General features: G+C 42.5%; 1 protein-coding gene across 21 annotated transcripts; it reads right to left on the reverse strand.

Moving 5' to 3' along the window:
* Nucleotides 1-161: 161 nt before the first annotated feature.
* Nucleotides 162-12492, reverse strand: LOC100840794. 21 transcript variants are annotated; one of them, XM_024455267.1, is made up of 13 exons: nt 11272-12492; nt 9507-9594; nt 7920-8000; nt 7612-7718; nt 6022-6224; nt 5369-5508; nt 3562-5267; nt 2577-3313; nt 2152-2259; nt 1908-1992; nt 1330-1490; nt 1109-1262; nt 162-522 (listed from the first exon to the last, which is right to left on the reverse strand). In XM_024455267.1, the coding sequence occupies exons 1-6, from the start codon at nt 12303-12305 to the stop codon at nt 5489-5491; spliced, it is 1533 nt and encodes a 510-aa protein (XP_024311035.1). In that variant the 5' UTR covers nt 12306-12492; the 3' UTR covers nt 162-522; nt 1109-1262; nt 1330-1490; nt 1908-1992; nt 2152-2259; nt 2577-3313; nt 3562-5267; nt 5369-5488. The 21 variants fall into 21 exon arrangements, with proteins under 21 accessions (XP_024311035.1, XP_024311032.1, XP_024311047.1 ...); XM_024455264.1 differs by having other exon boundaries at nt 3562-5270; XM_024455270.1 differs by having other exon boundaries at nt 173-522; nt 2577-2635; nt 2965-3313; nt 3562-5508.
* Between the last annotated feature and the right edge of the window lie 576 nt (nt 12493-13068).

Here is a 13068-nt window from a genome sequence, read left to right on the forward strand (position 1 = left end):
CACCAAATACTCTAGGGAAAATACTCCCCAACACCCTATAACACACTACAGCCAAACGAGGCCTAAGACGGATTTTCTGAGTCAGGAACTCTGTTGCAACAGAATGAACTAATTCAGCTCAATGATTCTACAAATTTGCTAGTCGCCACTGGATTGGAACAAAAACAGAAAAGGCATCCAAACATGACCATTAGCATCTCATTGTCATGTCACAACATAAACATTAAAGCATTGGCCAGATTATGTTTGCTAACCATGAATGCATCACAAATAATTACTCAATGTGGCTTCAGAATTAAGCAACCATAAAATCTCTTCTATACAAGACTTCTACAGGTTATAATGTTAGTGCAACTATATCCAAAGCAACTTGGTTTAGACCAGAAGCACAATTCTAAGGAGAACCTAATATTAACCAACATTTCCATTTATTGTCGTAGAAACTGAAATAGCGAAAGTTACAAAGATCTGGTAACCATGCACATTTTTTTAACCTTCTCATCTGGCTTGGCTCTTTTGTCCCTATAAATAGAGGAAACCCACGATTGTGTCAATCTCATAGAAATGCAATTAAAATTAGCACATCAATTGAAGGTAGAATTTTTTTAGACTGGACATATGGCCCTCGAGCCTGAAGTAGTCAAACATGAAATATGAAACAAGAGAGAGAGAAACTCAATTTATGAGAAACAACAAACATATGCAGCTGCAGGCCAGAAAGGGAGGCATGTGTAATTTATGATTGTGTATTGCATTTTAATGACAACAACACCGCAGTATTTCAGTACTATATAGTGCACTGCTGTATAGGATACAAATGGACAAGCTTCATTCCCTTAATTGTCTCATAATAGTTTGAAACACCGGCGCTAAGAACAAAAGCCTGAATGCTAGCCATCGCTACTTATTTATTAAGACTAATAGCACCGCCGAATATGATATGGACCATGGGAAATAAATGGGGAAGAAAGTGGAGTGCGGAATACCATGCATATACTGGATTTGCAATAGCACAAGTCTCATGTGCATATAGAAAAATTGTCACTGATTCTTGAAGTAATTAAAACATAACAGAAAAGGTAAACTAAAAAGGAATTCAAAACATTACTTCCACTCTCCATCAATCTGTTTACCGGTTGGAGCCTCACGAAGTGCAGGTAGAGGAATAGATATGACAACATTGTTCAGGTCAAACATCTCAGAAACCTCATATTCAATGTTGACATGGGTTTCATTTCCAGATACGGACCGCCAGCAGTTAACTACACAAACAAGAAAAGTAAGTGTCCGAACCCACAGATACCACAAGAGAATAAAGTCATTGGGCACCTGAGATTCTCCATGCATTTTACAAGCAGTGTTTCATTTTGACCACTTGGGAAACGCCTGTTTGGATCTTTTGCTCCAACAATTTGCTGGCTGTTAAACAACTCCTTGTTGATATTGGGGTGGGTTTTGAAGCTAAGCCCAGATACATCGTGGTTTTCCATCTATATAGCACACAAAATATCAGAAACATAAGCCCAACCAATGGTATGATGGGTAACTTGATTATGCATAATGCTGTGCAATAAGGTTGCTTATTGGCTATAAATACATGACAAGAAGGTGAATGTTAAAACTTATAAGCACTGGCAATATTGTATTTTCATGCACCAAAACAAGAAACACAAATGAAGGTGAATGTTAAAACTTATAAGCACTGGCAATATTGTATTTTCATGCACCAAAAGAATTAAGGGCCATAGCAGAATTATTTTAGCTGAAATGTTACCACAACTGTTTAATTGATAAACTGACATGACAAGGAAAATAAAATGCATATGTTATGCTTTTTGTCTTCAGTATTCAAATATTAACACAAAGAATCCAAGCAAATTGCTTGAAGCTCAGGAGTTTTTTTTTACCTGCAACTGGATAAATCCATCTGCATCATTAAGCTTTCATGGCCTCAGCACTTGCAAGAGCACTCTTTATCTACAGAATTTAAACCTACAATTAAGTGCAAGGAGCAAAAGGTTCACATATTCGACTGGGTCAAGTGCAACAAGCTGCGACATTTATTACATTGGTCACTCAAAATATGGACATGGGAGAAGAACAGAGCAGGGAGACAGAGAGAGAGAGAGGAGACAAAGGGGATGGGAATACCTTGGGGCGGCGTTATTACCTGCAGCTCTTCTACCAGGCAACAAACAGGGGGCCGCCAGAAACACATTCGCGCCCCGACGAGCACAATGCCGTCCGACGTTGCATAGCCTAGGAGCACGATCAGCAACATGATTCAAGTATGGAACAAATAAAAGTAGCATGATAACATGTTTTGTTTTTCCTAAAAAACTTGCATTTCAAAAAGACCATACTATTTTCTCATAAATTAAATAGAATAGTTGGGCTATCTCTAGCTATAAGATAAGTCAAACATAGGAGCCATTTGAAGCTATAGAGCCAGTAGCTTGTACAGCTAACCGATGGCCCATCGCTTAGCTTTTTAGGTCCCAAAAGCTATAGGAGGGCTATAGCCAGCTATTTTAAACCTTCAATAAAACAAGTAAATTAACAAAGTAGAACCTAACCTGCACTTGAGGAATTTTGTAGGAGATCAAGAGCCAACTCATTGAAACTTTCAGGCTGTCTGCCAGCAAAATAGCAAGAAACAGAGTTAGTCAAGAAGTTTGAACCTAGATCTAAGGTTGAATACTATTTCTCGAGGATATTTGAGCTACCAGCAAGATTATGTCTCAGCTATCAATTAAGAAGTGAACACATATGGTGTTACAAAAAAAACATTAAATATCTCACTTTCCGTCAAATACAATACACGTACCTTACTTCGTAATAATCATTTAACTAATTATGGTGAACATTACTTGGCTAATCTCAACTTATTCAGTACCAATGCAGAAATGGATAGCGATTAAAGAGAGGAAAACATTGCAATAGTACATATATCCTAATGCTTACCTTGAAAGCAGTCAAGTGTGCGGAAGTAGGTCCATATGTTCGGTTTATGAAAAACAATACTGATCAATTTTGCCTTCTATACAGTGGCCAACTATTTTACAGGAAGATTGAAATCACAAAGATTCATTTTCCTAGAACACCACAACAAATGTCCCTACCAGCTGTTCCAGTGAAGCTGAAACCATAGCTACCCCTCAACAAACCTTTAGCTCTTATCCTAGGCCTGAACCGCCTGAACCTCCAATTACCGTACCATTGGTACTGAATAGACGTGTGCTTTCTGAACTCATCGAAAGGATCTCGGACGAGGGTCATAGGAAGACATCTTACTATTCTGATTCTCATATAGCTATTGGAAAAGAAAAAGGTAACTTATAAATAGAGAGAAGAGAGTACTCAACTCAAAAGAATTAATCTTAATTTTGAACTAATAATTCATTTGTGATAGCATCACTAAGACGGAAATCTGAGGTTTGCAAAATAAATGTGAAGCTATGGATATCCCTACAATTAGTCTACTCTGTCCCGGTCAGATAAGCCTATTTTGAACCAAAATATTGTATCTTTTTAATCTGAAGATCATTCATATGCACCCACCTTATGTTTGTACAGTCTCCCACTATCCAAATATGGTTTGATTTGAATCAGTCAAAACTTTATTAAACCTGCAAAGCAAAATCATGATCGAGGGAGATATCAGAATGATAATTGCAGCTATACAGGAGAAAAACAAAGAAATACCACAATAACTACAAGCCCCATATTTGCTAAATAAATTGCTTTGTTGCTTCGACTGTTTGACATGAAGATGATGGGCACGCACAACCTGATATTCATGTTGTTAAAAATACATAATTTGGTTTTGTATCACTAAATTAATGATGATTCAAACCTGAAAACAAAATCATGATAGGAAAGGACTTACTTCTGCTACTCCATTTTCAAGCAGATGAACACAGTTTAACATACAGAAATAAGAGGGAAAATACAGTAGCAGACCATGATGATAATCATGAAGCGAGCATTATCAAGCAACTAAATAGCACTGCAAAGTAAAAAGGTTACATTAACCTGAACTACTCAAGGATATTGATAGGAACAATTCCAAATCCAGAACAATGGACAAAATATATTCCAGAAAACAAAGATCAGCTGAGTAAGACAACAAATATGCAAAGCAAATAATAATATGCATTTATGCATGGGAGTCTACGATGTTTACGCTAACATATCTATTATCTATTTATTAAATTGGAGTTGGTGGTGATTGCCGCGGGCGCCGTACGTCCTGGGCCTCCTGGCTATCTCGTCCCACGCGGCCCGACCGGTCCGACCCGACCATATCCACTCTCCTCCTCGCACGCCGCGCCCTCCGATCTCAATCGGTCCCTCTGCACCTTGCCCCGATCCGCCTCTTCCTCCCACCCGCACAAGTCACTTCTCCTGCCGCCGCCGTGCCCTCGCTGCCGCAGCAGACTAACGCGGCTGCTGACGCGCCCTTGCTGCGCCCCGCCGCCGTCTCCTTCACGCTCGCACTGTCCTCTTCGGCGGGTTGCTCACATCTGAATCCAAATCTGAGACGAACGGTCGCCGCCTCCTCTCCCCCTACCGAACCCCCCGTGCCATCTCGCTGGCCACCACCATCTCCTGAATCCCCCATGCCGCGATCATCTCCTGACCGCGCGCGCCCCAGGACGTCTGCGTCCACAAGCAAGCCCCTAACCCACCGACGCTGCCACCAACTCCTGATCCGCCGTTCCGGGCTGCAGTGAGGGCAGCTCCGTCATGGGGCTCCAGGGTAGCAGCCTCCCTTCCCCGTCTCAATCGCTTGGGCTGCCTGATTGAAGCCGGCGCTCGCACGGACCAGACGCTCTGGCAACTGCTTAATGGCATACGGGTATGTTTATCTTCGAATAACAAGATACTCATGTAAAGCTATTAAGCGTTCCTACTCCCTATGGGAGCCGCGGGAGTTTATTTATAGATGCTAGTTACCGCCTTGGGTAGGCCATCGTACAAGATTAGGATTACAAGACTTGATCTGCAAGAAAGATCTAACCTGATTCTATCTCTAGTTCTAGTTTAAACAGAAGAGGTTACAACCATGGCCAGATAGATACAGGAGATATAGCATGTAGTTTAACAACTCACTGGGTGTCTCGTGATTTACATGTCACTGGTTCTGAGTTCAATTTTTTTAATACGAATTATGCAGATGCAGTATCATCTTCTGTGGCTTTGCTCGAAGCTTTGATACCCTTGATAATTCGAAATATGCAGATCCGGTGCCTAGCCTTCATAATCTTCTGTTCCGTGATGGCAAAACGAGCAGAAACACATCCAGAGGCATAAGTAGTACGGAGTATGTAGGACATTATTGAGGTGCTAAGAATCTTGATTTTACCTCTCTCAGAAGGGAAAGACTTCTATGTTTCAAGGAATTAGCGCATCTTTGAGATGTTGCTACCGAAAGATTTGAACAGGGACTCGTTTTTAAGCTGAATAGCTCTCCTTACACCAAGTGTTAGTTCGCCATCATCACCTCTAAAATGGAACAAAACACTTTCTGAATAAAATGAATATGGACACAAAACTGTAAAGCTCGTCACTTTGTCCATATGAGTTTCTTCTTATTAACATAGCTACCAAGAGTCCAAAACCAATGATGTACGTATGCAAACATCACTTGCAAGAATGAATATAGGACAAGCCATTATAACTTAGAAATTGATAAGAACTAGCTCCAGGAAAAATTATGTAACTTGTCCTCTTGGATACAAGATAATAATCATGAAAAACTATGATTAGAGAAGATACGAGATAATAATTTTCTTGCCCGAGCATAGTCATAACAACACATTTTCTATTTCTTTGCAACGCACGGGCACTCCTGCTAGTCCAAATAACATGCGGCTTTGTTCTGTGTCCATGACTCAATGAAATCCTAAATCAACGCAAACCTTGGCACACAAAAAAAATCTCAAGATACTTAACCCACAAACACCAGTCTTTTTCTTCAGTTCAGACAAGTACAAGTAATATGCATTGGACTCTTACCTGAAAGGGTTTTAGAACATCCTGGACTTTGTGCCAACAAAATCCACAGGAACACAATAGGGTGCAGAATGAACATCTCCTGCGTTGGGTAACGAAACAGTATTCCCTTGTCACATTGAATCATCCAATTTACTGCACGAAGTTGGTGTGGTCTGGGATCAGGAAGTAAATCAGGTAGGTTCATTTCCAACAGCCCTGCCCCCCTATCAACAAATAATAAGAGGAGAGCGTCATATAACAGATAGAAAGAGAATGGTACTAAAACATATAACTTTGTCTTGTAAAACACAAGATCACAGAAAACCCATTTATTACCACCAGGCCAGCATATGTATGTCATAATGAGTTAATGACAGCAGAAAACGGTTATCTTATCTCAGTGTAAATACTTTTACATGCTCCTTGGCAAGCAGAAAAACAAATTCAACATAATTGACTCAATTGTTTCCTAATAAAGTCACTTTGTGGGACGAAATAAATGATGTGAACAAATTATTATATCAGTTTTGTGTTATGTTGTTTGGTGTTCTGTCACCATCCAGCAATAGTTTGGTGTATCCTGACAGAAGGATCCCTCAAAAACAGAAGGAAAACAACCACACAAGGAAATAGGGATAATAACTCATTCGATAATTACATGCCTGTGATTTCTCACATCGAGAGCAGGTGATGAATGTTGTAGCATTTGAACAAGCCAAGTCAGGTTTTCACGTATCATTTTGGATGCATCAGCAGCTATGTTGAAAGAATTATCACTATCGTAATCCTGACTAACCATAAAACAAAATATTAAATACACATATTATGACACATGTACTCCAAATGCCTACTTCCATAATGTATGGTCCGTGTAGAACCTCTAGGGCGACATAATATGCACTTCCAACAATATCATTAAGCCTTTCATCTGCAATATGTAGCACAAGAAACAGTATCTTGCAAGCCAATGAATATGACTAAGCAGTTAGTAGGAAAACAGTTAGCATAAAGTTCGTTCCAAGCACCATGAAACTTGCCAGGAAGATCTTGGATACCAACACAACAACAGCTCTACCAAACTAAAGAAATTTGGTGGATTACATGACAGACTGACGGTAAAGAATTAGAAGGCATGACCTAGAACAAAAGAAAAAACTATATTACAAAAAAAAAACATGTTGCCTATTAAAATTTTCAGATACAATTATTCCATTATTTTTCGTTTATTGTTCTATTGTTCCAATCATCAAGCTGTACCGTATGAATTTAATTATGTTACAAATATCTTTTTTCACTGTCGATGATGTCTTGGTTCGTTCAAATTCATGAGATGAAGTGAGCCTCCTTGTTCAGTTAAAAATATCATTAAGCAATTAATTAACAGAAAAGTTATGTGGTGTCAAAATTCACGCGATCAGTTATTGATGGGAGTACTCCCGATCAGGCTCCAGAAGGAAATCGGCCTTTGATTTGGGCATTTTGTTTTCGGGGAAATCGGCCTTATAATAATAATAGCTCATACCCACCACCTTGGTTTCAAGAGATATAGTTCATACAATTCAAACGCCAGCGCAGAAAAAGCGGTATTGAAAAAGAGCTTATCTCACCTACCCACCACCTTGGAGCTTATCTGCTTTTGATGATCCACAAGATTTCCTCGACAGATCCACATTATCTGATAGTTCCAAAATTGACCCAGCAGTCCTTATAATTCCATCCTACGCACACACCAATATTGAATCCACTGGTTGTTAAAATTTATGATGTCAGAGAAAAAGAAGTCTCGTACTAATACTTCTGAAGAAAGAAAAATATATACCGAGGAAACAAGAGCATGCGTAATTGAGAAAACGGTTAGCACCAGATCTACCATTAATTGGAAATATACATCGACCAGGCGAACAACGGGAGCAACTCACCTGCAAAACGCGGACCAAGACAACCGAGAGAAGTAAAATACACTTTGACCAAAGAAGATCACTGACGAAGACAACCACAACCTGCAGCACCAACAACAAACGTCATCCGTAAAGAAACGATCAAGCCCCAAATCGGTGCGCACGCAAAGCAACAGGAGAATTTATCTGCTAAACCTCTACCACGACAGCACGATCGAAATCGACGGCATGTAAAAGAACACGAACGGAAATCGCATTGAGGAAGGGAGAGGTGGGGGCTATTACTGAGATGTCAACGAAAAGCACCGTATCAGGCGGGCCGGTTCGAGGATCGTGACCTTGGGCTTCTTCGACTTCTTCACCTAATAAGCCTAGGAGGAGCGAGTCACCTCGTCGGAGTCGGAGCAGGCCAAGGCGGCGATGGGACTGTTTGCATCGGCCGACGCGTCCCTGGCGGCCTGGATCCTGCAGTGGCGGTCCAGGGCGTGCTTGTGGACGTCTCGAAGACACGTGAAGGCGCCATCGGTGGACGGCGAAGGCGGTTGCGGTGGTAAGGAAAAGTTGTGGCGGCGGAGGAAGGCAGGAGCCAGATCCGCGAGCCGCAGCGTGAGAAGAAGAGAAACTGAGGAAGCCTGGGAGGTCGCGTCTGTTAGGGTTCACGGGGCAGGTGTTTTGTCTTCACCCAGGGGAGGCTCGCTCGAATCGGCCGCCAGCACAGCACACAAGAGCAGACCCGCCTGCCCTTCGCAACGCGACAGATAGCTACAGTACTCATCGACGTGGCCTATCCCAGAGGGCTCACATTCTTCGCAGCTTAATGGTTTAAATTAGAGCAATAGCTTTAGAGAATAGAGATATAGTGCTTAATTGCTACAGAAAAACAAAATGACATATATAGGCATTGACCAACTGGTTCAGTTGGGCGAGTGTGCATGGCAAAAACTAAGTTTTTTTACCGTCCTGATAATCACTCTTTCTCTTTATCTGAAACTATGACATCACTCTTCTATATAATTGTTGCACTAACATTGTGTAACTTTTTACCAGTCTTCTCCAACTCAGTGAATCAAGCAGCAGCCCTCGCAATTGCAAGCATGCATATAAAGAATTTCACCAAAACCAATTATGTAGATTTGATAAGCTATCACTATTAAAAAAAAAGATAGTATATTCACGTTGTTCTTGGTATTGTAGAAACATTTTCTGACAAAATAGAGAAAAAGTATATCCGTATTGCGTATTGTCCATCTTCAAACTTAGTTATCAAAAAAGGAGCAGAAAAGAGCTAAGAATAGAATTTTGTTTACTTCCTCATAATGTTTGTCATGACGAGCTACCATTGCAGGTTCATAATACGTCAATCTGAACTGCATATCTTTTTCCAGAGCAGCACACTTTGGCTTCCCTACTTCATAATAGCGAAAACAAATCACATGTACCTAGTCATTAACAATCGTTTGCCACTCCATTATATCAAATAAGGGAAAGGAGAAGAAAAAGAATATCTCTGGTAACACGTCTGAAGCCAACACCAATTAACGGATCACCGTAGGATAAGAAAAACATGTATGAACCAAGAAATCAGGGAAGAGTAAAGAGAATGCACACCTGCCAAGCATTGTTTCGACAAATGAAAGTGTGGCACAATGAGGTGCATCCCACGTTAAACCAATTCGCCACCATGGCAACATTGCATCTGCAAAGTATAGTAAAATTACTTTTTGGCGAGGCACATGCTAGCATTAGCAATAATCATACAAGATCAAATCATAGTTTTTTATATAACAATATCAGTTCTTAATCAAGTACCACATGCTGAAATAATCCTGAGTGTGCACAAAATAAATATAGAATATCAAAGAAACTTGCAAATTGGATAGGAACACATCAGGTCAGTAATAAGACCTCCCAACCAATGTATTTATGTTCACTTCAAATGATAACAAGTCTGTTAGATGATCATGGTCAACTATAATCAATACGATTGAATAATATCTCAAGATCATGTCTTTCATATATGTAAACAGCTGGCTTGCAAAATTTTAGTCTTTTATCTACCTGACTTGTTTAATATCTCAACATCTGTTCAAAAGCCTCTTATAGAAACAATACTGCCAATTACAAATTTGTCTACTCCATTTTAACCAATTGTTTTATGCAAAAGCGAGCTGAACAGATCTCAATGAGTTTAACAAAAAATTGGCATGGAAAAACAATCTTGGTAAAGTGGAAAGGTGTGACCGAAAGCAAACAGACTTATGCTTACAAATTACGATCATACTTTCACCCTCTCATCAGGTCGTTTTGATTAAACGGTGAAACATAGATCCTACGGTGAAACAAAATTAGAAATTTAGCAAATTAGTTTTTAAAAAAGTATATCCGAACCAGACAAGGTGGTATCGTTTGAGGAATGCTACTCTAATGCAAGACTAAATTGCACAACAGGAAAAATTATATTATGAGGAAGATTTTGTTTGGGAGCAAATTATCAGCTGTAATGAAACCAAGCCATAGAAAATATAAAAGAGAGCCACCATCGAATTGGTATCAATATAAAGAGAGCCACCATCGAATTTGATACAACACGACGTTATCTCTCATTACTATTAAGATTCTACAAACACCAGCTCATCAAATACAACGGGCAAACAAATATAAATAGCAGAAAACATGAAAAGATTGGCAGATACAATCTGTCAAACTAAGCTGGGTAGATGAACAAGCTTGGAGCATAGACTACATCCAGAACGCTTGTACATCAAATTTATAACAATAGCTGGGTGCCTTGTAGAAGCGAGCAGGACGGTGAGCCATGGTCCTGAGCTCCCCGTTCTCACCATACATGACTTTGAATGTGGTCAGGCGGATCACAATGTTCATTCTGTCTGCTCCATCAGGTACGAGGCGCTCCATGAGGCAATACTTGCTGGGCTCACCCATGTAAACGAGCTTCGCATCCACGTGTCTCCAGTTTGCAAGTTCCAGAAAAAGCTTCTCCCTGCCTACATCCAACTTGGGCGGCTGACAGCCAGATACGACGCAGCATGCGCAAAGGTACCCATCAGCATCCTTTCTTCCAAGAGAACCAAGGTGAAGCCCAACCCATGCACCCAGCACTTTGTCATAGTGGGCAGGGCCTTTGAACGGCAGCACCCAATCACCACGGTGCTTCCACTGACCACTACCTCCCAAGCGATAGGAAAAAGTACCCCAGCTGTCAGACCAAAAAGCGGACAAGAAGATGGTGCCTGTCTGTGGGTGCACCCCATAGCCAGTTATCCTCTTGGGATCAAACAGAAACACAGGAGGGTTGTTAGTCCAACTCCAAGAGAACTGCGATGAATAGAACAAGCATCGCCAAGGCTTGTACCTCTCATCATCATTTGGATCAGCAGCTAGACAGTGTAAACCTCCACCGAAATATACACCGTTTGCACCGTCGTTAAGGTCCGTAGATGATTCAAACACATATAGTCTGTTCCTGACGGCTATGGCTGCTTCATAGCCAAATAGTAACTCTCTCGGTAAAATACGGGATAAACTAAACAGGGCTGTCTTGGTGTCAAAGGTGATAGTAGCACCGGTGCCGCTTTCTACCAATCGGGCAGAGGGACATATGGCGATGATGTGGCTGCCAAGGGCGGAAATCTGTGCAAAGTTTACATCTGATGGATAGTGTATGCGGAGGACAGGTGGCTCGGGGAGGCACCCCGGAGTCTCTGCAGAGCCGCAGTCGACGTTCAGGTCAATGTCTATGTCCATCTTGTGAATGGTGAATCCTTCCTTGTAGTCATCAAGTACCAGGTACAGATGTGGCTTCGTGGTCTGCCGTTGCTGCTGTTTTGCTGTGCTAAACTGGCGAGCCTGACCCAGATCTGAAAGGAATAATCTGGCTGGCTTGCGCAGGGCAAAGATCCGACCTTTCCATGCTGTCTGCCGCCGCCGCCATCCTGCTGACTCGGACAGAGATCGGGGTGAGGCGCCGAAGAACTGAAGGAGGTGCTGGGGATTGGAAGGAGAGGGCATTCTATCAATAAAACCAGACGCCTGACCTCGAGAGGACGAAAAGGTTGGAGACGTCGGCCGCCTCCATGCCGCAACCTCTGCCATCGCCTGTGCCGACGGATGTCCGGAGAACAGAGGAGTGCGCCCTGGATCTGAAAGATACGCCGGCCGCTGGTTAGCTGTGCCCAAGTGGCCAACACGACTCGCCGCTGAATAGTAGAATCTGGCTGGCTCGGGCATGGTAAAACTCCGATCTTTCCATGCTGCCGGCCGAGGCCACCACCCTGCCGATGCCGACGGACATCGAGAGGAGGAGGTGCCGGCCATCCGAGTAAGGCGCCATAGATCTGAAAGAGACGCCGGCTGTTGCCAAACCCACCGCCATGCCGCCGCCGACATCGCCACTTTTGCCGCCGGATATTTGGAAGAAGAGCCTGGGATATGGAAAAGAAGAGGCTGGAGAAGCAGATCTGGAGGGAGACGAGATGTTTACGGGAGCGCTAGCTTATTCGCAGGCTTATTAGGGCATCCCTGCGAAGAAGGCACTACTGCACTAGTCCCAAATTCCCAAATTCGTGTTTGTGCCTGTAGGTGGCCAACGGGCAGGGCCTTTTGGCAAGCCCTAAAGCCCGGCTGCCCCGGCAGGGCTTAGGCCGTTTGTGTCAGGCCTGGCACAAAATAATCGGGCCAGGCCCACCCTGTGCTCAGGCCGGACCGGTCCCATTTATCTTTTTTTTTTTTAAGATATGGCCAATCAACTCGAAAAAATCTGGCACAATCCAACTTACTTTTACATTTGGCCCATCCTATCAACTAGTTTTGGCACATATACTAGTTTTTTTATTTTTTTGCACATATGGCCTGATGGGCCTTCCTGACCCAGCCGGGCCTCAACGGGCCCGGGCCGGCCTAGCCGGGCTCGATGCTGTGTCTAGGCTGAAGGAGGACTTTTCGAGCTGGCCGGCCCCTATATTAGCGGGCTTAACGGGCCGCGCCCGGGCCTAGCCCGTTTTATCTTTAGACGTGCTTGTGCCGGGCCGGTCGGTTGGCCACCTATATTTGTGCCCAGGCGACAGGGTGAACTAGGGATGGGGATGCGTCATTACCCGCATACCCCGTGGGTAATTTCTCGTTACGGTACGGGTTTGGCTAGAATTTTAAC

Source organism: Brachypodium distachyon, chromosome 1 (genome assembly GCF_000005505.3).
Source record: "Brachypodium distachyon strain Bd21 chromosome 1, Brachypodium_distachyon_v3.0, whole genome shotgun sequence".
Lineage (NCBI taxonomy): Eukaryota > Viridiplantae > Streptophyta > Magnoliopsida > Poales > Poaceae > Brachypodium > Brachypodium distachyon.

Excerpts from the sequence above, each read along its gene's own strand:
- LOC100840794 (XM_024455258.1), bottom strand. The coding sequence starts at position 12,305 with ATGTCGGCGGCGGCATGGCGGTGGGTTTGGCAACAGCCGGCGTCTCTT. Across the intron at positions 11,855-11,953 it reads AACCTTTTCGTCCTCTCGAG|CAGGATGGCGGCGGCGGCAG; the intron begins GTCAGGCGTCTG and ends TGTCCGAGTCAG.